We start from the raw sequence: 21,518 nt of genomic DNA, 5'->3' as shown, positions 1-21,518 counted from the left end.
GGTTGGCATAAAATGTGTGAAATTAAGAGCCATTTGAAACAGGAATGCAAATTTACTTGCGTTTCAGAAAAAAAAACCCCACACCTTTCTCCTCCACAGGAAATACTATGGAGAGAAAATTGGCATCTACTTTGCTTGGCTGGGCTTTTACACAAATATGCTGACTGTGGCTGCAGTTGTAGGAGTTGGCTGTTTTCTGTATGGATGCCTGACAAAGGACAACTGCACATGGAGGTACCTGATCAGGCCTGGTTTAATATCATGTACAATTTTAATCACAGGGGGACAGTACAGGGTTTGCAAGACACTGCTTAATGAAGAAAGCAAAATAAAGGGCCCGAGAACAACTGCTATGGTGGATTTGAAGGCAAAGGCATAAAAATATTAGATAAATAATGGATATCCATGGACCATTACAGTGATAGACATCCAGGAATTTCTTATTTCATCATTTTATTTATATTTTGCATGAGGTTCACCATACGTAGTGTAGGAACACAAAGAAAAGAGTGACAATCAGAAGTCAATACAAATTGCCATAAGAAATTATTTTCACTGTGGCAATCCTTAAACTAGATACCCAAAGACATTAAAAATTTCTTTCTTCTAATTTGGGAAAATACAGGAAGAGCAACAGCAGAGGGGCCTTCAGCTTCTTAGGATACCTTGGAAGGCAAGGCATAACCATAACACAGATTCTCTCATCAAAACACAACAAAATTCAATCATGGCAAATGACCCAGGGGAAAAAATATTATGGCAGTGTGTCAAAGGACCTACAGGCCATCCAGTTGTATACCCCTTCCTGGAAGGGTGTCCATCACATTCCTTGCTGAAGGGCTATTCCACAGTCCTTGAATGCTCACAGCTCAGCTGCCTCCCTGGTGTTTACCCCCCTGATGTACAGGTAGGAAGTAACTATGCTACCTTCCAGCCTCCACCATGCTGGGTTAGAGAGTGTGGGATGGCAGCTCCTTTGCCATCTCTCAGGAGACAGATCTGCAAACCCATGAATCCTTGTGGCAGCTCCCCTCTGCACCATTTCCAGTCTGATCCTGTTTAGGAGTCAATAGGAACTAGGAAGTCCTTTGAGGTCTGCAGCTATCCCTTGTTCTGCTAGGCAGTGCTGCTCTTCCTTCTCCATTCAGACTTGCTACAAACAGCATGTGAGAGCATGCAACTGTGAGTTTCCTACTGAAGACAGTGAGATCTTTTAAGAGCTGTTTTATTTTTAGTCTGGGCAGTTTTGAGAATTACTACCATGTAAAAGGGATGGAAATTATTTTCCTCATGTGTCATCCATTTTTTGAGACGAGGACTATGAATGGAAATGGGGATATGTTGCCAGGGGAAGGGATGGGGGTGGAATTCTTGAGTGCAGATCACTGGTAAATTATTCCTTAATTCCCTGAGATTATTGCACTGTCTTCATGGGTGAAAAAGGACTAAAGAATTTAGTGCTGGTGAGTGACTGACTAGTTTTGTTTTTAGCCAAGAAGTATGTGACCCCAACATAGGAGGTAATATCATAATGTGCCCTCAGTGTGATCAGGCATGTACCTACTGGAACCTCACCATCACTTGTGAATCATCCAAGGTAACTACATTTACAGCTTGTAGACACACTTGAACTTTAGTTGCACTTTCTCCAGTACTACACATAAAACAATGTTCATCCTCCATTAGTGTCCTGCAGAACTGCTAAAGATGTGCAAATAGTTGTTCCTTTTGATACAGTGACTCAACTTCAAAAAGTCAAAACAACAACATTAATTGCTCCCACTTGATTCTAAGATGAAAAATTTAGTCTTTTACTGCCAATATTTGATAGGAGAATAAAATGTTCTTTCAATTGAAAATTGGTTTCATTTGGGGGTACTTGTTATTTTTGAGGGAAGGAAAGATTCAGTTAAAAACTTGATTCAGTAACTCTGAATCAATTTTTCTAAGGAAATATTTAAATCTTGTTTTGACATTTCTAATTTTTACCTCCTGCCTGCATAAAGAAGTTATCTGGATTTGTGCCTTGAATTTGATCCATGTTGCCAAGGAGAAGATGGGTACAAGGAGAGGCTGGTGTTGGCTATGACAGAAGCTGTCACACAGCCATGTCCTGTTGTCTGCTCTTTACTCCTGTCAAAAGGAACCTCAGTTTCTTTCCCCATTACCTTGTCTCAGTAAGCTAATGTTAGCCTTTCATCACTCCCCTCCGTAGATTCAGTCCCAAAACTGCAATTTTTCAGCTATTCATCAAAAATATTTTGCCCGACTTTAATGTGTTGCATCAATACACTTACATGGTAAAAGAAATAAGATTGCAGGGAAAAGTCTATAATGGAAAAAAAAAAAAAAAGGGAGATAGTGACCACAGAGGTATTCCATCAGAGTGTGGTTTTACTAACTAAATTATTTGTTATCCTGCTTATGAGAACCAGATGTGCCCATGGTCTTAGTGGCTGTACTAAAAATCCGTAATTCTCTCCTGAGTTCCCAGACCAGAAGCACTGTTTTTCCTCTTAGTAAGAAACAGATGGAGGGACGTTTGATAGGACACCATTTTACTATCCCTCATAATGCATATATGCCTTTTATTTTTAATTCTGAAATTTGGATTTAATTTCCTTGATTTACTGGAGAGTAGTGTGCATGGACAGAAATTGAGGGAACTCTATCCACAAGGGTTGTTTATGAAACTACATAAAAACTGAAAATCAGCATTTTCAGTAAGTAGCTTCTAGGTTCTGTTCTGGGTTGGTGTAGAAGAATAAAAATGGTTGGTTATATTTTAAGACTTTTTTTTCTTTTCCACTTTTCCAGAAACTTTGTATATTTGATAGCTATGGAACACTGGTGTTTGCAGTATTCATGGGAATATGGGGTAAGTCAGTTTCAACAACTGTGGTTTGTTATCTAATTTTGGCCAAGCCTCCAGCATCAGCCAAGGATAAATTTGCAGACTTCATTTGTTAGCACTTAGGAATTAACTGGAAACAAGCACATTCACAGGGACTCATCATAAGCAAACAAAAAATTGTAGTCTTAAACATTAGTCTTCAGTATCTGTTCTGTTTTGACGACTTGAAGAAAATTCTGAGGGAGGTGGTTAAGACTGCTACATGTTCATCCAGAAGGAGCCAGCCACATGCTTATGTCTGTCAGAGGAGCTGGGGGTTTTCCCCAAAGACTTATAGAGATGCTTGTGCTACTAACAGCTGTGTAACTGCACAATGCAATTGAAAAATAGTAATTTGTTATATTTCCCAGGAATTTGTTCCCTCTGTCTTTATTTAAGAAGCTGATTTTAGAAAGTGTAGTAGGTTACAAGCACTAGGTTTATCTTTTAGCAGAGAAAATGTATATGAAACCAGAATGTTTCCCACAGGTGAAAACACTTGGTGCTATATTCAAGGGATTAGGCAAGGTTTATTTTCCTAGAAACAATTTATTTTATTCCTATTAGCAGGTTTGTTAGTTGGCTTTTATTGCGGTGTTTTATCCAGTAATTATGGAAGTAAGTTCCGTATTAGGTCTGCATACCAGGTGCTATAGAGAATGTATCTCATGTAATATTTTGAATTCATATGTAGGCTGACAAGAATGGAAAATTTGCTTTCTTTGTAAAACATACTAATGTAATCTTCTCCCATCACGTCAAGTGTTAATTTATTGGCAATTTTTTTTTTTAATTAAAATTGTGCTTCCTGTTTTGAAGAATGATTCTGGGAACAATAATTACCAAGTTAAGCTTCATGGTTATAGAGATGGCTGCAAGGTCTATTAGTATTCTTGTTGCAAGTCCACTATATAAAGAGGTGAATTATATTACAGAAATTCAACCAAAATTGTACTGAATCCAAATGACCCATGGTCCTGGTGTAATTCCAGCTGTAATTTTCATGTTGCTCTATTACTTTTTTAGACCTCCTTGTCCAAAACAATTAAAATTAATACTAGCCTCTTAGATATATTATTGCATCATTATCATCAATACACTTCTAATAAGAGCATATTTTCTTGTGTGCATTCCCTCAAAAATCTTAAGGCACTATAAAGCACCAGGGACTTTGGCCTCAGGAGTTAGCCCTTTTATACATTAATGCTCTGCCAATTCTCCCTTTGCTGGTAAGACTAGATTGGCAAAGGCTGTGAACAAGAGGCAGCTTCCACTTCACTTGCTGCCGTCCCTGGATCCCCTCCCTGAGCTAGGTCAGTTAAGCCAAGAAATGTTCTCTGGTGGAGGCACTTCTTCTCAGACCTTGTGACACAGCTTCAGAGGCAGAATACCTGGGCCAGCCTGAAGGGCAGTGTTGGGGGACACACAAAAGGGGACGCCGTTCAATATGACATGAAATGACGGCTTTGGTCTCCTGATTCTGAAATGTCATGCGTTTCCACTGTTGAAATAATCTTGCTTCAAAATAAAAGGAAAATGGCAAATCCAGCAGGAGCTCCTTTCCTGCTCTAAAGGACACAACACGACTGATAGGGGGCTGGGAGAGTTGTCCCTCTGTAATGTGCCCTTCTGTCACAGTTAGCACATGAGGCTGTCATCACAGAAGGAGTCTCTGCACTTCTGGGCTCTTCAGCAGCAGCTGAATTTGCAGCTGGAACAAATCAGTATAGCCTGTAGATTCCTGTGATTTGGGCTGGGCAGCAATTAAAAGTTTATGGAAGACTAATGTCCTTGTTCAGCAGGAGAAAACAGATGAGAGCCTCTGGTCTGCTGCTTGCAGTGTCCTTGCTGCTTCTAAGCATGAAGGGGTGGAGAAGTCCTTGTGAAAGCAGGCCCTGGGTAATCAGGGGAGCAGGGTTTTCTGGAGTTTTGCATTTGCAGATGCCAAGGTCATCTCACAGTACAGCCCATGGTGTTTCCTGGTTTTAAATGTTTCAGTTTGGGATTTTTCAACCACACCTGATTTTAGATGTAACCTTTAATGTTTGGACATGTAACTGCATGCCTCTGAGGTTTCATCATTCAGAATGAGGGACCAAACTAGTAAAAAAAAAAAACAACCCAATTGTAGGGTTAATTACTCCCAGACAATGAAGCAATGAAAGTGCAGCATTGGAGGAGTATCCAATGATTGGATACTCCTCCTGGAAACAGTGCTGCAGAGCCACACCACTATTTTAATCTAAGACTGCACCCTCTTCAAGAAAGAAGCACCCAGGTGTGTGCCAGGGAGCATGGTACTGACACCCAGCATCCTGAACTCCTCCCAGCCTTCACATCTGGGTTTGTCATTGCCCCTGCTGCCAGATCTGCCTGCGTAATATCTTTACAAGGTAATGAGCTGGGCTGGAATCATGTCTAACCATTACTGCCTAGGCATCTGTGTACCTGATCCCTCAGCACTTCCAGCTGCAGGAGCACAGTCCAGGGAAACAGCTGGCCCAGCCCAGGGAGTTTCTAAGCTCCATGCCATATGAAAGAGCTGCAGTCTCTTTAGGTTTATGCTGGCAGAGGAGGAAAGACAGCTGTATTTAAGCAGATTTACCTGAACAAACATTGGTTTTGTAGTCTGCAAATTGATAACTTGTCTACACAAAAATTGCAGAGTGAATGAGCATGAGCTCTTCCCTGTGACAATTTTTCGCATACTGAGTTTAATTTTTCTAGAAGTCTGCACTTTCCAGAACTTTGTCTTCACATAACAAAACAATTTAGTTTCTTAAGTAACCCATGTTAAACTTTTTCAAAGCAGCCTGTAATATAAAATCCAAAGTGCTCATATTTTGGCCTTAGTCAGAAGGAAAATACATAGATAAATAAATACATTCTTTAGCATGTAGTTACACCACCACTTACCTCAGGTTTCTCATATTAAAGTACATATACATGCAAAACCATAATTGCATATAGGAGTAGATCCAGTTTTCACCGTTGCATTAGCCAGTAAAGGTTTTATTCCATGTCTGTGAAAATCTGCATGGAATACTGAGCCATGAGTTATAGCCCAAAGCGGGGAAGAGTATCCAGTCCTCACGTGGTATTGCTGATTTTGTCTATCATTTGGATAGTTACCTTTTTTTTGGAGTTTTGGAAGCGACGGCAGGCTGAACTGGAGTACGAATGGGACACAGTTGAGTACTTGGAGCAAGAAGAGCAAGTTCGCCCTGAATACGAAGCTCGCTGCACTCACGTAGTGATGAATGAAATCACACAGGTAAGGAATATTTTGACAGCTGGTGATGGTTACTGCTGTAGGCAAGCTGTGAGCAGACACTATGAAAATGGTGAATCAGGACTGGAGCTTTATAAATCAGCAGTGCCTCAAATTGATAAGCTGGCCTGAAAACAGTGACATGATGAAGTACAGATGCAGGGAGAGGGAATTGAAATCTAACTGAAAGCACTTTAAAGTAGTTGCCTGTTTGAGGACATTGTGCTGCTGAGATTCCTCTGTCTTAAATAAATAGAAGTAGGCATCATCCCAGCTTAGAAGACTAAGTCTACTTTATTAAATCCCCAAGAAATTATTAATTGTTACTGCCAGAGGCCAAGATCACAGAGCATTTGCTATCTTTACGTAGGAATGCATCAGGAAAAAAAGGTGAATAGAGGGAAATGTTGCATTATTATATATTATGCCAGGAATGTTTTTTAATCAAAGATGTTTCTGTTTGAAACACGTATGAATAGCTATTGTTGCTAAGTGCATATGGATAAAATTATGATTAATAACAACAAACTTTCAGAGACAAGGATAAACCACATTTCAATGACAGAGGATTCATATTTATGAGGATCTTAGTTTAGATTTCTCTTTATTATACATTTCAGTAGCTTTAGCTTTGGGAGTTTACTCAAGTTCAGTTTCACTTTTTATTATTTTCTGTCAATATTATTATTCTCTGTCTTTTTTCTAATCGTTTGCACTGCTTTCACATTCTATCCATGTTATAGTAATGTTTATTAGAGGGCACTTGAAAAGTTTCAAAATTAACTGCCATAGTTGAAATTATCCTATATATCTTTTTTCTATCTTATGCAATCAAAAAACTCATCCAATTTAAAAGCTTATAAACCTATGCCACCTTGAATATATAAAGTCATAGCTAGAAAGTTCCTTTCAGACAGTTCAAAGAGTGAAGAATATGCTAAAATATTTTATTTTGATCCTCAGTGATTCTTTAAAGACTCAGTGAATTTTCACAGTACCACATTGAGGTAGTCATTTTCCTTGGGGAAGCCATCCCATTGTTTGTATGGAATACATTGAGAAACACAGAGATCAAGGACCAAAATTTTAGTGCCTGCTAAGTTTAGCCATTGAAGTTTGAGAGATAATGACCTTGGATACGATGATCAGCCAAGAAGGATGGGTCCATTCAAAAGGAACGTGCACCTTGTAATGGCTGAAGTCAATAAGAGCTGAGACCCTCTACATCTATGGAAGTCATTTTTGTCATAGAAGGGGCAGAAAAAAAGACAGCTGTAATAAGGCAAGACTTCTGAAATCATGAATAAATGTTAAGTTTCCAGGAAACAAAACAAGGTACTTTTTTCCTTTTTCTCTGCCCTCAGTATAATAAAGATTCCAATTGGACCACACACACACACAAAAACATTGTGTGCTTCCTTGATCTGTTTCCTAATCTTTTACAGCAAGAAGAACATGTGCCATACACTGCATGTGGGAAGTGCGTGCGGATGACTTTCTGTACAAGTGCCATCTTCTTCTGGGTAAAGTTCTTTTCCTAGTCTTTCCCCTCATAAATTCACTTTTCTAGTAACTGTCTAAAAAAATGATCCTCCTGAACTGAACAAAAAATGAGAATGGAACCGGTTTATGCTGGATTTCCATCTCATGCATAAATCAAGCTCATAAGGTATGGGCCCAATGTATGGAGAAGGTAGCTGTAGTCACCCAATAATCATTAGCATACAGTATCAAAATATCCTGCAGCTGTAGCTTGTGAATTATGCTTGTGAAGGTGGTCCATTGATTTTTCCCTCATTATTTTAAGAAAAGTGCCTTTTCTTTTAGGGGGGCAGTAAGGGGAAGACTTTGGTTTATATGCTCTCCTCCTTGCTAGTTTCTGTCTGATTTGTTCCAGCTGTGTTCTTCCACATTGTATCTCACAGTCCATGACCTCTTTCAGGTTTTGTGTTTCACTTAACAGAGCAGAGCTGGGCACTCTTTAATCTTCCAGAGCTGCTACTTTAATTAAAACTAAACGTTGAAAGCAGTCCAGTCAACCATGACACAATATATAACACAATGAGCAGGCCCAGAGGAGATTGCCTTGAATAGTTCTGTGTTTTAGCATGCTCCTCATCTTTAGCAAAATAGCAGCTGGAAAAGACCCCATTCTCAGTGATAGGATGCAGATAGGAGATAGAGTGGTGTCTGGCAGCCCAGGAGAGCCTCAGCATTGGCACATTTGAAACACAAAGGAAAGAATACTGATGTGCAGTTGGATTTAAATATGTCAGATTTCATGTTGGAGGGAAGAGATGTGTTCTTGGTTTGTCACTTGTGTTACTGCACAGTTACTGTGTGCAGGGTCAGGAAAGGTAGTTCATGGCAGTTTGCTGAGATAGTGAAAAAATATAGTCAGTCTGTGAACCTTAAACTGAACAATAGCTAGAGAACTAGCGAAAAATAGAAGCAGGAAGAGACACAGAAAGAGACGGCAAGCAAGATGGGGTGCCTGGATCATTATTGCAACTCCTACAGACTACGTGACTTGGCTTAATTTTTTTCTATTCCTTGGAGGGATCTGTAGTCCGTAATAGTATCATGTGGAAGAGAAGGTGCAGCCCCCTCCATAATCAATGCATACTCGCATTGTACATTTGCCATCCTGCCAATTGTCCAATATGAAGAGTTTTCTCCCATCACATGCCTCGAGGTGCAAGATTTGATTACATTTCTTGTTATATTGGCTTACATCAGTAAAAACCCTTGTTATTAGTCATAAAACAGGCCATCTCTTTTCTTTCCTGCAGATTTACTATGCTACATGAAAAAAATGCTTCTTTTATGGATTCTCTATTTATTGCTTTGTATCTTATTTGATCATCCTCTTGCAATGGAATGACAGGCACAAAATTGCTTTCCTTTTGTCTATCATAAAAAGTGCCTTGAACTCACTTTTTCCTAACGCCAGTGGTTGAACATGAACATCTTTCCTGCATTCCCTTGGCAGATCCTTTTGATTATTGCTTCAGTTGTTGGAATCATTGTCTACAGGCTCTCTGTTTTCCTGGTGTTCTCTGCGAAGCTGTCACAGCACATCAGTGGAACGGAGGCGATCCGCAAGTACCTGACTCCACAGACAGCCACATCAATAACCGCTTCCCTCATCAGCTTTGTTGTCATTATGATTCTCAACATCATCTATGAAAAAGTGGCAATCCTGATCACTGACTTTGGTATGCCGCTGCTCTGCCTCAGACGGAAATGTGGGGTAAAATAGCTAGAAAAATTAGCTTTTATAGTATTTATATGTATAGTAGGTGTAACACCTGTACCACATCTTTCAGAATTTTCCCACAAAATCACACAATACCACCTAGAAATTTTCCAATATAGGTTTGCTCAATATCAGAGAAATATGATATTCAGCTCTTTGCCTGAAAAAGCCTTATATAGGCAGCTTGAAAGATCGATTGTTTACAGTTTTGTGCTTGTGAAACATACAAAGCAAAGAAAATTACTACAACAACCAAGCTTTATGAAAACAGATCAGTAAGGCATAACACATTCAATTATATTAGCTTTTGTTTATGGGAAAAATAGCTATTTTCTTGTAAATAAGTGAACTAAGATCACCATTCCAAAGCTACTTACCACTCTGATGTTTAAACAGATAAACAGTCACAAACAATATTATTCTCTATATCCAAATAATATTATTCTCTATATCCAGACCATCAACATTAAAGTAGCTGTTTTACTTTAGATGCATGAAGTAATGTGGTGTTTTCACTTAATACTGGTTCATCAGTTCAAAGTGCTACATTTGCATCTTTGTCGAGTCTTCTGGATTTGGGTGCCTTTTCTTCCCCTGAATTATTAGAATTCTTGTGTCTTCTCTTTCTTTATTGTCAGGGAACAAGTTCTTTTCTTTTTGCAACCCATACAGTTTTAGAATTATATAATGATTATAGTATACACGGGGATTAGGTACAATCTAAATGATAATGCTCTCAGTCATATAAAGGAATATGAGGCATACAGATATTTTGCAGCTGAGTCTCTAGAACGGCTTGTAGGTTACTTGTAGGTTGGGTTCGGTTTTTTAAAATTTATTTACTTTTCTTTCTTTGCAGAACTTCCAAGGACACAGACTGACTATGAAAACAGTCTGACCACAAAGATGTTCTTGTTCCAGTTTGTCAACTACTATTCTTCATGCTTCTACATAGCTTTCTTTAAGGGTAAATTCGTAGGTCACCCTGGAAGTCCAGTTTATTGGCTAGGAAAGTATCGCAATGAAGAGGTAAGAATGTAGAATGTATGATTAGTCCAGGTATTGTGCTGCAATTTGGAGTGTATAAAGTAAAACATAGTTGTACATATTTAACCCTAGGGTTTAAAAGTGACTGCCTCCCAAGGTAATTACCTCCTTACTAACCCCTAGCATAAAAGAATATGGCACAAGACCAGTTGAGCTTAGAAATGTATCACATGTACCCAGAAAAGTGTATTTTACCATGGTCCTGCAATCTGTGACTGGGCACACAGAAAAGAGAGAATATCAGTACAAGCATTCCTATTTTGCTGTGTGACCCTGACCTGGTGATAGCACAGAGCTGCATGACTTCACCTGGTATTTCACTCTTTCACTGTATTCTGGCAACCTACCATATGTGGCCTGGATTTGGCTTTTGCATACCTTACTGGAAAGGTGTGCCTAGGAAGTCTTCTTTGAATGCTTTCAGTAATGTTTTTATAATAAATCAGGAATATTAATAATATTAATTATTTTAATTATTTGAAATTAATTTTAAATGCTTCATTCATGCCTGAAAAGTTACCCAACCGCAAAAAAATTTTCCTGTCTCACCCAAACTTCAGTGTGATCCAGGTGGATGTCTCCTCGAGCTCACAACCCAGCTTGCCATCATAGTGGGAGGGAAAGCTATCTGGAACAACATCCAAGAAGTGCTTGTTCCGTAAGTTCAAACTATTAAGTAATCTGCTCTTTCATGGTTGAAAAATACTGTTTTGCTTGATGCCTTCAGGCATTTGATCACTGAGTTTGGTAAGTGCATATTGTATTCTGAAAGAATAAGACTTGTCCTTGGAGTCTTTTTTGGTCTGGGCTCCTGTCTCTGTTGTTTTAACTGATTTTAATTCTAATCAGAAATTCTTCCTTCCTCTGCAAGTCAAACTCGATGTGTTTCAGGTTGAATATTCAAAACTGAGGCAGTAGAAGCTATGACAATATTAAACTGAAGACTTGCTTAATATTAATTGGAATGATTTGTTGTTATACATTGGGATTTTAAAAGTCATATATATAAGTTACTATTTTAACTCATTTACGAGATACAAATCACTGTGGTTCTGGTATATTTACACTCTTATTTATGGCTTGTAAAAACCCACTTTAAGGATAAGGCAACAATAGTTGCTTTTCTTAGGAAGAAATTTTTGAATAATTCAGAAATAAATCCATTGTTTAAACCTACAGCAGAAATGTAAAAGCAGAAATGCCAACTTTTCTTTGCATTTACTCAACTTTTTTAGGTTCTTTTACCAATGTTAATGTTCTCTTTCTCCCCATATGATAGTTTGATCAAGAATCTAATTGGACGATATTCTGCAGCTGCTAAATCAGAAAAAGTTGTTCCACGTTGGGAACATGACTACCACCTCCAACCCATTGGAAAACTTGGACTATTTTATGAGTATCTTGAAATGGGTAAGGAACAGTTTAGTCTGGATTCACCACTTCTGCTGGATACAAACATGTTCTAAAGAAAATCTTCACACAAGCAATGTTTAATATGGTGGACAGAGGAGACATTAATGTTTTCTGAGACAAGTTTTGATTGAGCCATTGCAGATGGTTTTACAAGTTTTTATTAAGCAGCTAAACCTTAATCCATTTTATAACTAGGAAGCAGCATGTGATTGTACAAGGAGGAGTACTGCTGCTTCCTTGCCTAATCCTGTGAGAAATGCATTCAGAAGGCAGACCCCTGTCGTGTTCTGGTGCTGCACAGCAGAGCCCTGTGTCAGACTGCTCTGCTGGAGGTCTGCAGTCACCAGGACTCGTTGCTGGTAACCTGGGAGCTGGCAGGCCTTGGCTGGTTTGTTGCCACCATCCATTCTGTGACAACATTGCCAGTGTGATTAAGGCAGTACCCAGACAGAAGCAAGATGATTGTTGGGCCTTCCAGTTCAGTACGGAGACAGATAGTCATGAGATTTCCAGGTCTTCATGGTAAAGATGTCAGAAAGAAATGGATATCTGAATACCCAGAATAGTTCCTTATGCTGTCTTGTGATTTATAATATTTTCCTGTCCCCTTCACCTAGCAGGTTTTTCCAGTACTGTTGTGCTACTATTTTCTCATCCAAAAGATTCACTAGGAACCCAGCTACTCTTCCTTGTTTCTTCCACCTGAATACCTGAGTATATGAACTATACACGCCTACACTTGCTCGTCTCCAGGAAATGAAAGCCTCATTTCCTGGAGATGTAACATGTAACCTCTCCCTTTCACAGTTATACAGTTTGGCTTTGTGACGCTCTTTGTGGCATCATTCCCCCTGGCTCCTCTTCTGGCCCTTATGAACAACATGCTGGAAATCCGGCTGGATGCGTGGAAACTGACAACGCAGTTCAGGCGCATGGTTCCACAGAAGGCACAGGACATTGGCGCCTGGCAGCCCATCCTGCAGGGCATAGCCATTCTGGCCGTGGTCACCAATGTAAGTACGGCGCTAAGAGCAGCAAAAGAGAAAACGCCTTCTCTGCAGGTGCTACATCCAAATGTGGGAATGCTGTGTGTGTGGCAATGCAACTGAAATGATCCTTACGGCAAGTCTTCTGAAAAGAGAAAGTCAGCTTCTTTCTTGTGTGCTTAAAAATACCACGTGTGTTCAAAATTGCATATCAGAATTAATTTTCTGAGAATTCAGACTCTAATCTGTTCTTCAGTTGTACTTAATTGTTTTAAGTACATAATAAACTGAATTTTAAGAGAGTTTATTCAAAATATTTAAGAAAAAACTCTGATTAATATACTTCTAACAATGAAATTCAGACCTTTTTTTTTTTTTTTAATTCACCAATATTTTATTTGTAGCCTGCATTTTGGGAAGAAAAATAAGCCATTGTGATTTAGCACTGTGGATTATCTGATTGCTTATTCTTAAACAGGAACTAGTATGTATTAACTTACAGAAAATTCTTGCTGCTGGCCTTTTTTAAAGGAATAATGGCCACTGGTTTCTTCTGCAGGCGCAATAACACCTCAGACTATCCATAGGGAATAGCCTTTCTCAACAAAGTGGCTGTTCTGTTTTCAGAGAAATCCAAATATCTTATGCTATTGGATAACTGTATTTCCTCATCAATCCAGCTGGATCTTGTAATCCAATATGAAACTAGAAGTTGAAGGTGTATCTCAAGATTTCTTTAAAATATTGTACCTTATCACAGTTCTCATGGTATTCAGGGCAGAGTTACAGTGGCTGTGGTGACCTCGGGTTGACTGAGCCACGTGTAGGTTTCTGTCAGGCGTTGTTTGTGCCCTGCTTTCTGCAGATGATGTCAGCGTGCAAGCAGGGCATCAGCCGCTCACCCTGTGGGGCTGTCGCGTGCGAGGGGCTCAGCCCCAGAGACTGTCACGTTCAGACAGCCCCGCTGCACGTGTTGTGAGGACCTCACAGAGATTGGTATTTATTGCTAATGAAGTGAGGGCCATAAAGCCATGTGCTTGAGCAAATGCTAGAAGCTGTTTTTCTCCTTTTAGTGTGTTTCTTTCCTTGTTTGACATCCAGCAACCGATCCAAGTCATCAGTGTTTAACAACCCTGCCTTGATTTTATCTTAGTACACAGAAATTGTTTCTTCTCTTCTACATGACTTGTTACAGCTGATTATACTTGGGGAGTGTATCATCTTCCCCTTGGTGCATCTTCTCCTTCAGGCATGTTACCTTTGTAGCAGCTGCTAGTACTTGCAATCAATTTTTGCACAAAGCCACCAGTTTTGAGAGTTGCCATGAGGCGCTGGACTTCCTATTGCATCTGTTGTTGATTTGAAGACTGATTTTAATTAGTTATGGTATAAATGGAAAACTGTGTGCAGTAAGGCTTGGGAAGCAAAGAATGTGCTGTTTGTTTGTAGTTCTCCAGTGCAATACTCTGAAATGCAGCCCATAATTCAAGAGGAAAAAAAGTTTTTCCTTTGAGAGGATGCCGTAGGATTAGTTCTCGTATTTCTGTCCTTGAAGCTCTCTGGAGCACATCTGGAGATCATTCTGAGAGAGGGAGGAGAGTGAGACAAGGCTCAGATTTAGGATGATGAGAGACCTGGGGCCTTGCAAAAAATATTCAGTAAGATCAAATATTAAGCTCTGTAAATACCATATTCCAGCATCTTTCTGGTACAAAGAAGCAGCATCAAACTCATTTGGTCCAAAGGGAGAAGGAATATTTTTGCTTTACTGTTAAGTTGATATTAATTAATTTATGGTCTGACTAGGTGAGCTAATGAACAGAAAGAAAGTTTATTTAACAAAAATTTTCTATACTTGTAATTCAGACTACAAATACTCTACTTCTACTCTACTTTTAATTCTGCTTCAGAGTTAAAAACAGAGTAATTTAGCTGTGAGGTCGTCCCCCTGCAGCTGCAAGACACAGTAATATATATACTTCTTGTCAGTCAAAAACACCTACTCAGCATGTAAATATAAACAACACATAATTTTCACTTCATTTCACACTGGCATATAATGCTTAAAAACAGTTTTTAAAAGTGCATGCCAACTACATTTGATTTAAGCCAAAGTGCAGTACAAGAAAAACACCTTATCCTTGAAAATTTTCAATGAGTTTTAGACCTAGGATGCCTTCCTTTTGTTTCTCATCAGCCAAACTTTCTCTCAGCTGAACTCATAACAATATTCTGGAGAACTAAATACAGATCTTGGACCACAGTCTCAGAAGGATTGTTTCTGCAACTTTTATCTTAACTACAGTTTAGCTTCTCAGGTTCTTCAAAGTAAGCCAACTTAGCAAAAGGTAAGACGCTAGGATATCATTCATCATTTGGCAGTGGTGCTACTTGAGGTAGGGTGGGTCTTGCCTCCTTTTCAACTCCCTGCTCTTTCCCTTTGCTGTCTTTCCTCCTTGCTCCTGTCTCTTGCACTGTGCTGATTCACATGATGAATCAGACGAGGGAAAGGATCCAGTGGTGATTCCCAGTCAGATCAGCATTTTCATCTATCTGCTGGATGGGGCCAGGACTGCCCAAGCCAGCACAGAGCCCAAGTCAACTGCTAGAGGCAGATGGAGGAGTTTGTTTTAGCTAGCACTGCCACCAAAGCATTGTTCAAGGAACTGTAGAAGAGTTATCCACATTTTTTTTCACCCTTTCTCCTCTCTCCCCTTTCTTTTTGCTGCAGCTGTTACAAATACCTCCTCAGGCTGGGACTGTCTGGCCAGAAATGCTGCACAAAAATGGAAACTTTCTGTCCCATGTCATCAAAATAAGGAAATACAGATCTCATGAATTACAGACTGGCATGATGGGGAGTAAAAACAGATATTAACCAGTTTTTGTGCTCGTCTGTTACCCATTATTGCTTGACTTTGCCCCTGACTCTGTCCTATGATTTTCCTGTAGTTTTTTCTGCCTCTTTTCTACATCTGTGCCTAAACCTCCTTTCACCTGATCTCATCAGATCCCTACTTCACACCTTTCTCTTCCATGTCTCTGCCCTGGTTCTTTCCATCCATGTTGTCAAGTGGGTATTTTTATCCTGGGATGGGACAAAACACTTCTCTCTGAGTCCTGGAGTGCAGCTGGTCACTCCTCCTCAGGTGCCTCCACCAGAGGCGCCTGTTGCCATGAGTTGGCTGGGCAGCCTCTCGCTAAATACTCAGCTGCAGATCTTGCCAGTGGAAAGTCTTCCTCACAGGGAAACCTTTTGAACTTGCAGTAGCAGGGGAGGAAATTGGATTAAAGATAGTTAACCTGTCCTCCAGAATAGGATGTTTTGGGAAGTTCATGAGTTTAGAAAAGACTTCCCACAACAAACCCACAGATCATATTTCCTACCCAGTTTGTGACTAGGAGACTGAGTAGGACAGGGACTCTCTTGGGAGCAAGATAAAAACAAATGGTCACGTCATATAAAACAGCACTATGCAGCTGCTACTAAAAAAAATTATCTTGGCATCAAGAGCAGTTTCCACATGCTATAGTAGGAGGCAACAAGTACCAAGACGAATTTGGGCTGGCTAGCACCTCAGAAAGGGTGGGATGTTTCTAGGATCAGAGATGGATCCGTTATATATCTAATTTATTTAATTCCTTTACTCAGACATCGGAGAACCTGCTGACATTTAATTTTCTATTACTGAAGAACTCTTCTGTTGTTTTCATTAGTTTCATCAGGCAGAATTTCTTCAAGCATCTCATTAGTACTCATAAGAAGCACATTTGCTGATCTTCTCTGCGTGCACGTGAAAAAAGTGTTTTATAGTTTAACTGTTTTAAGGCATTCAGCAGAGCTAGCATAATTTAGAAACTGTACAGAGTGCACATGCCAGAAAGGGATTGTTTTGTGCCCATGAGAGACTACATGCTTATTTACAGAATGAACAACCACTGGTGGGAAAAGAACCTATTTTCTATTTTTAGCTCATGTGCTAACTTTTGAGTTGCTAAGTATATGGCAAAGGAATGCATATTGAGGCTTATTTCTTTAATGCTGCTCTGCTTTTTTGTTTTCTCTGTCTGAAATGCAGGCTTTGATCATTGCTTTTACATCTGACATGATTCCTCGTCTGGTTTATTACTGGTCCTTTTCGGTCCCTCCTTACGGGAGTCACAGCACTCACACTATGGAGGGGTATATAAACAGCACACTTTCTGTCTTCAATATATCAGACTTCAAGAATGCAAGCAAGCCTTCCTCCCCTTGGTTTGGGAACCAAACAACATGCAGGCAAGTGTCTAATATGTATTTGTCATTTTCCAATTACAAAAATAATGGGGTTTATATCTAAGCCATCTTATTCATTTAACAATATCCCTTAGGAAACATGGAAACACAGGAAAACTCAGCTTATTTTGAATGGCAGGATGGAGTGGAAGTATTCACCCATAAGTTTGTGCTATTCAGAAAATACTTTTTTTTAATTTGGCTTTCTCCTAGCTGATAGTTTTCCCAAAAAAGCACCTTAAAATTTTTATCAGTAATTCTTAATAGCATGGCAAAAATACAACGTTTCAGCCAAATATGGCTTATCTGGCAGATATGATTTTACCCATCAGAGTAGTTGCCTGAGCTAACTGTTCCAGGACACATTAAGCAGGGCCATGTCGTGCTCCATCCTCTGGCCGCAGTGCCGTACTGCAGAGGTGCCAGAGACCAGCTCCTGACTTTCCTGCCTTGCTTTCAGATACCGGGATCTCCGCTACCCTCCCGGTCACCAGCACCAGTATGAGCACAACATATACTACTGGCATGTCATTGCAGCCAAGCTGGCTTTCATCATTGTCATGGAGGTCGGTGTATGGGGGTTTGAGCATTGCCTATTTAGTCTCTTCCCTCCCTGAGGAAAATCCTTCAGAGGCATTTGGTCCAGGCACAGCTATCAGAGCTGGTGGTCTGTGCTAGCGCGAGCAAGAACTCGGTAGATGTCAATAAAGAATAGCAACATTGGAAAAATAATTCCCTGAAATCATGACATCAGCTGAGGATTGCCCCGCATATCTGCAGCTTCTTTTCTCAAGAACTGTAGAATAATTTTTAGTAGCAGAAATGGGATACATGTACTTAGAGGAGGTTTGCACACAGCGTCCTGAATGCACATGCATGATACCTGTTCGTAATAATGTACGTAATACAGGTACAGTACACGGCAGAGTGAAGTCTATAAAGACAGTCCCTGTAAGAAGTGAGTCTCTAGATGATCATCAAAAAACAATTGCTCCTTCCTCTGCAGCTACAGCCTGAGCTTACAAAAGATGGGAATTAGTCCAAGATGAAGAGAGAGAAATATTGGGTGTTATTTAATTATTAAATGTGTTTAGGTCCTGATCCAGGGACTACTGAAGTCATCAGAAAGTGGTTAGAGCAGAATTCCTGTATCAGAGAAAAGTAATTGCCCCAGAGTCATTTGAACAAACATAAAAAATCTTATAGGAAACTGTAACAAGTGTTTCCATGCAGGATGGAAGCACTGTGTACCAGGGTTTCCCCAAAGCAGGCTGAGAAGTCCTTGCTCAAATCAGGATTGGAAAATCAGAAATTCTTCTTTGTCAGATAATTATTCTATCTTATTAGACATGTCTTTTTAAAATATTTTTCTATAGTGTTAGATACTGACGCTGAATCAGCTCAGCGTCTTAAGACAAAAAGTGACATTTCATTCATAATGAAAATAATGTCCTGTTCATCCTGACTGACATTTTTTCATTTTCACCTTTCCCAGCATGTCATATACTTTGTGAAGTTTATTATTTCATATGTAATTCCGGATGTATCAGAGAAGACCAAGAGCAAAGTCAAACGAGAGAAGTACCTCACACAGAAACTATTACATGAGAATGATCTCAAAGGTGTGAAAAAAACGATGGGCAAAATAGCTGAGAAAATCATCAAAGGAGCAGACAGCACTTTCCGACCTAAAGATGAATAAGTACTTTTTCATATGGAATAACAGTACTTGGACGACTGATATCTGTCCAGATATTGCCAATAGCTATCAAGCACTTTGGATTTACTAAACATTGTTTCTTGCAACTCTTACATGCTCATTTACCAGTTTTCCTTGGACAAATGCAACCACTGCTACGCAGATAAGAGTTACCATTTTTTTTTAACAGCTTTTTAGGACATATTAAATAAAAAAAAAAAAGACAAAAATTATTTATCCTTTTAAGAAGATGCAGATTAATTCCCAAACACCTAAGCTGCTTTCTACTTTTCTTAAGCATCAGCTATTAGATAACTAGACTAACTTGAATAAGCCTTAAGAACAAGAATGATTTGCTATAAGAATATCATTGCATCCAATGAAGGAATTTTGATTGCTTGCTAATGCAGACCTCAGCTATAAAATGAAGAGGAAAAGCAAAAACATGAAGGAAAAAGAAAGAAAATACAAGTCAAAATCCATGGGAATTGGCATGCTAAGCATGGTTGTTTGCTACTCTGAATTAGCTATGCATACTGAGACTTAAATGGATAACAAGATATTTCAATTAATCATGGACTTGGATCACAAGAAGCAACAGGACTGTAAGCCCATCCTGTTCATCAATCTCTGTGTAAACAGGAGGATTGTCTTTGAAATCAATGCATACAAACTGACCTTACAGCACGCCAAGTGAGTAGAAAACTCAGGCATTTTATCTTTCCCCAGTCAATGTACTTTCATTAGTTCTCTCGCCCATTCTGAGCTAAATGCTCATAGCCTTGAAGGTCTCCTACCTGTAAAAGCAATAAGTGTTAAAAGTCTTTTCACATACTAAATCAATATTTGTGGAGGGCTGTCTTTTGCATTTCTCTCACGCCAGAACATGCTCTTCCCTGAGGTTTTGACATAGGACGAATGTGCAGCTGAACATTTTGATACAACATTGTGTGATAAAGTGAGTTCTGACAAGACTATGAATCTATTGGAATTGGAGATTGGAATAAACCATTTAATAGGCCTTAACTATGCTGTGAAGCTTTGAATAATATGGAAGGATGTCAGAGGTGTGGAGGCATGTGCTACAGCCATCAGGCATCTCCAAATCAGGCTGCCGATCTCCCCGCTTATTTTAGCTCCAGCTGCAAACTGGGAATTACAGATTAGGCACGTATGTGGAGAGCTATTTTGTGCCTGAAGGAGTGATATTGCAGATTATTAACTTGCTTTCTTTTTTACCAGTTTTAATGAACAAATTTATATAAATCACCAAAACCTTTTTAAAAAAGAAAAATGTGCCTGTGCTCTCTAAACCAGGTGACTACTTTATGTTTGTAATTTTGTACTCTTCTTAAATGCAATAGGTATGCAGAATTTTTATACAGATTATTCATATAGCTTTTTAAATATGAAGTCCATCTACAGAAATTAAATAGCATTTGGAAGATGCATTTTACCCAGTCAATAATCAGAAGGAATTAAACCTATGAATTTTGCAGCAAAATCTCCAAATACTGAGTGCCATGTAACTCAAGCCCATCTTTTGAGCAAACCCTACAGATTCACAAGATTATTCAGACTGGAAAAGACCTTTACAATTATCGAGTCTAACCATTAACCTGACACTGCCAAGTCCACAACTAAACCATGTCCCTGAGTGCCACATCTACATGTCTTTTAAATACCTCTCTCTGAGCCCAGCCATCCAGCCAGTTTTTTATCTAGCCAGCAGTAGGTCTGCCCAAGCTGTGAGCAGATCAGTGCCCATTCAGCCCCAGGGACTTGTGTCTAAGTGGTGTAGCAGGTCACGGACCATTTCCCCTTGGATTATGAGGGCTTCATTCTGCTCCCTGCCCCTGTCTCCCAGGTCAGGGGGTTGGGTTCTCAGAGAACAACTGGTCTTACTACTAAAGACTGAGGCAAAAATGCATTGAGTACCTCAGCCCTTTCCTCATTTTTGTCTGTGTGTTTTCTACCCCATCCAATAAAAGATCTCTCTTCTTGAGCTGAATGCCCCTTTTTCAAAGGTCATCAACTCTCCTTTTCTACCTGAGTTCCAGCCAAAGCTCTCTGTTCATCCAGGCTAGTCTTCTCCTTTGAATATTTCCAGGGATGGAGACTCCACAACCTCTCTGGGCCACCTGTGCCACTGCTCAGTCATCCTCACAGTGAAAAAGTGTTTCAGTTTCTGCCCACTCCCTCTGGTCCGGTCACTGCATAATATACCAAACTTTCAGTTAAAACCAACTTTTGTCAAAAAAACTGTTTCAAGGAAAAATTTTAGTGAAGTACTCAGAATTTCCCTGTGGAAAATGAGTTAGATTGGACAGTTGGCTCCATTCATGCTTGGAGCTTTTGATTTTAACTTTCAACTGGACCTTTCTGATTTGCAATCGTGTTCAAATGAGAGATGCCATTTTTATTCCCTCATCAGTGATCACAGCACCAGTGTGCCTTAAATACCTTTCCAGACGTGGTGTTAGAGGGCTGGGGCAGATAAGGAGGCATCCTGTGATAAAGGGGGGGAAATGCAGCACAAAGTGGTACCATTTCAGGTAATTATTTGGTCTTAAGGAAGCTCTTTGAGAGCTAAAGAGACTAGCAAACAAACTTATTGTCATATTTTGAGTAGTGGCAGAGCTTAAGGCTGATTTTCAGAAGTGCTAAACTTATG

At 39.5% G+C, this 21,518-nt stretch overlaps 1 protein-coding gene across 1 annotated transcript in view; it reads left to right on the top strand.

Annotated features, from left to right (window-relative positions):
- The window catches only part of ANO6 (anoctamin 6), a 67,674-nt gene extending 48,748 nt beyond the window's left edge, over positions 1-18,926 (top strand). Inside the window, exons 9-21 of the mRNA XM_041411223.1 lie at positions 100-234; positions 1,492-1,597; positions 2,818-2,878; positions 6,022-6,167; positions 7,610-7,687; positions 9,157-9,382; positions 10,283-10,452; positions 11,031-11,128; positions 11,750-11,880; positions 12,691-12,896; positions 16,949-17,148; positions 17,606-17,711; positions 18,641-18,926. Coding sequence (XP_041267157.1) covers positions 100-234; positions 1,492-1,597; positions 2,818-2,878; positions 6,022-6,167; positions 7,610-7,687; positions 9,157-9,382; positions 10,283-10,452; positions 11,031-11,128; positions 11,750-11,880; positions 12,691-12,896; positions 16,949-17,148; positions 17,606-17,711; positions 18,641-18,847 — 1,870 coding nt within the window. The 3' untranslated portion in view covers positions 18,848-18,926. The remainder of the gene's footprint in view (positions 1-99; positions 235-1,491; positions 1,598-2,817; positions 2,879-6,021; positions 6,168-7,609; positions 7,688-9,156; positions 9,383-10,282; positions 10,453-11,030; positions 11,129-11,749; positions 11,881-12,690; positions 12,897-16,948; positions 17,149-17,605; positions 17,712-18,640) is intronic.
- Positions 18,927-21,518: the final 2,592 nt, after the last annotated feature.

The sequence above is a fragment of the Onychostruthus taczanowskii genome, unplaced genomic scaffold (genome assembly GCF_017590055.1).
Source record: "Onychostruthus taczanowskii isolate IOZ18803 unplaced genomic scaffold, ASM1759005v1 scaffold35, whole genome shotgun sequence".
NCBI classification, from domain to species: Eukaryota; Metazoa; Chordata; class Aves; order Passeriformes; family Passeridae; genus Onychostruthus; species Onychostruthus taczanowskii.
This window is presented reverse-complemented; position numbering and strand designations above follow the sequence as displayed.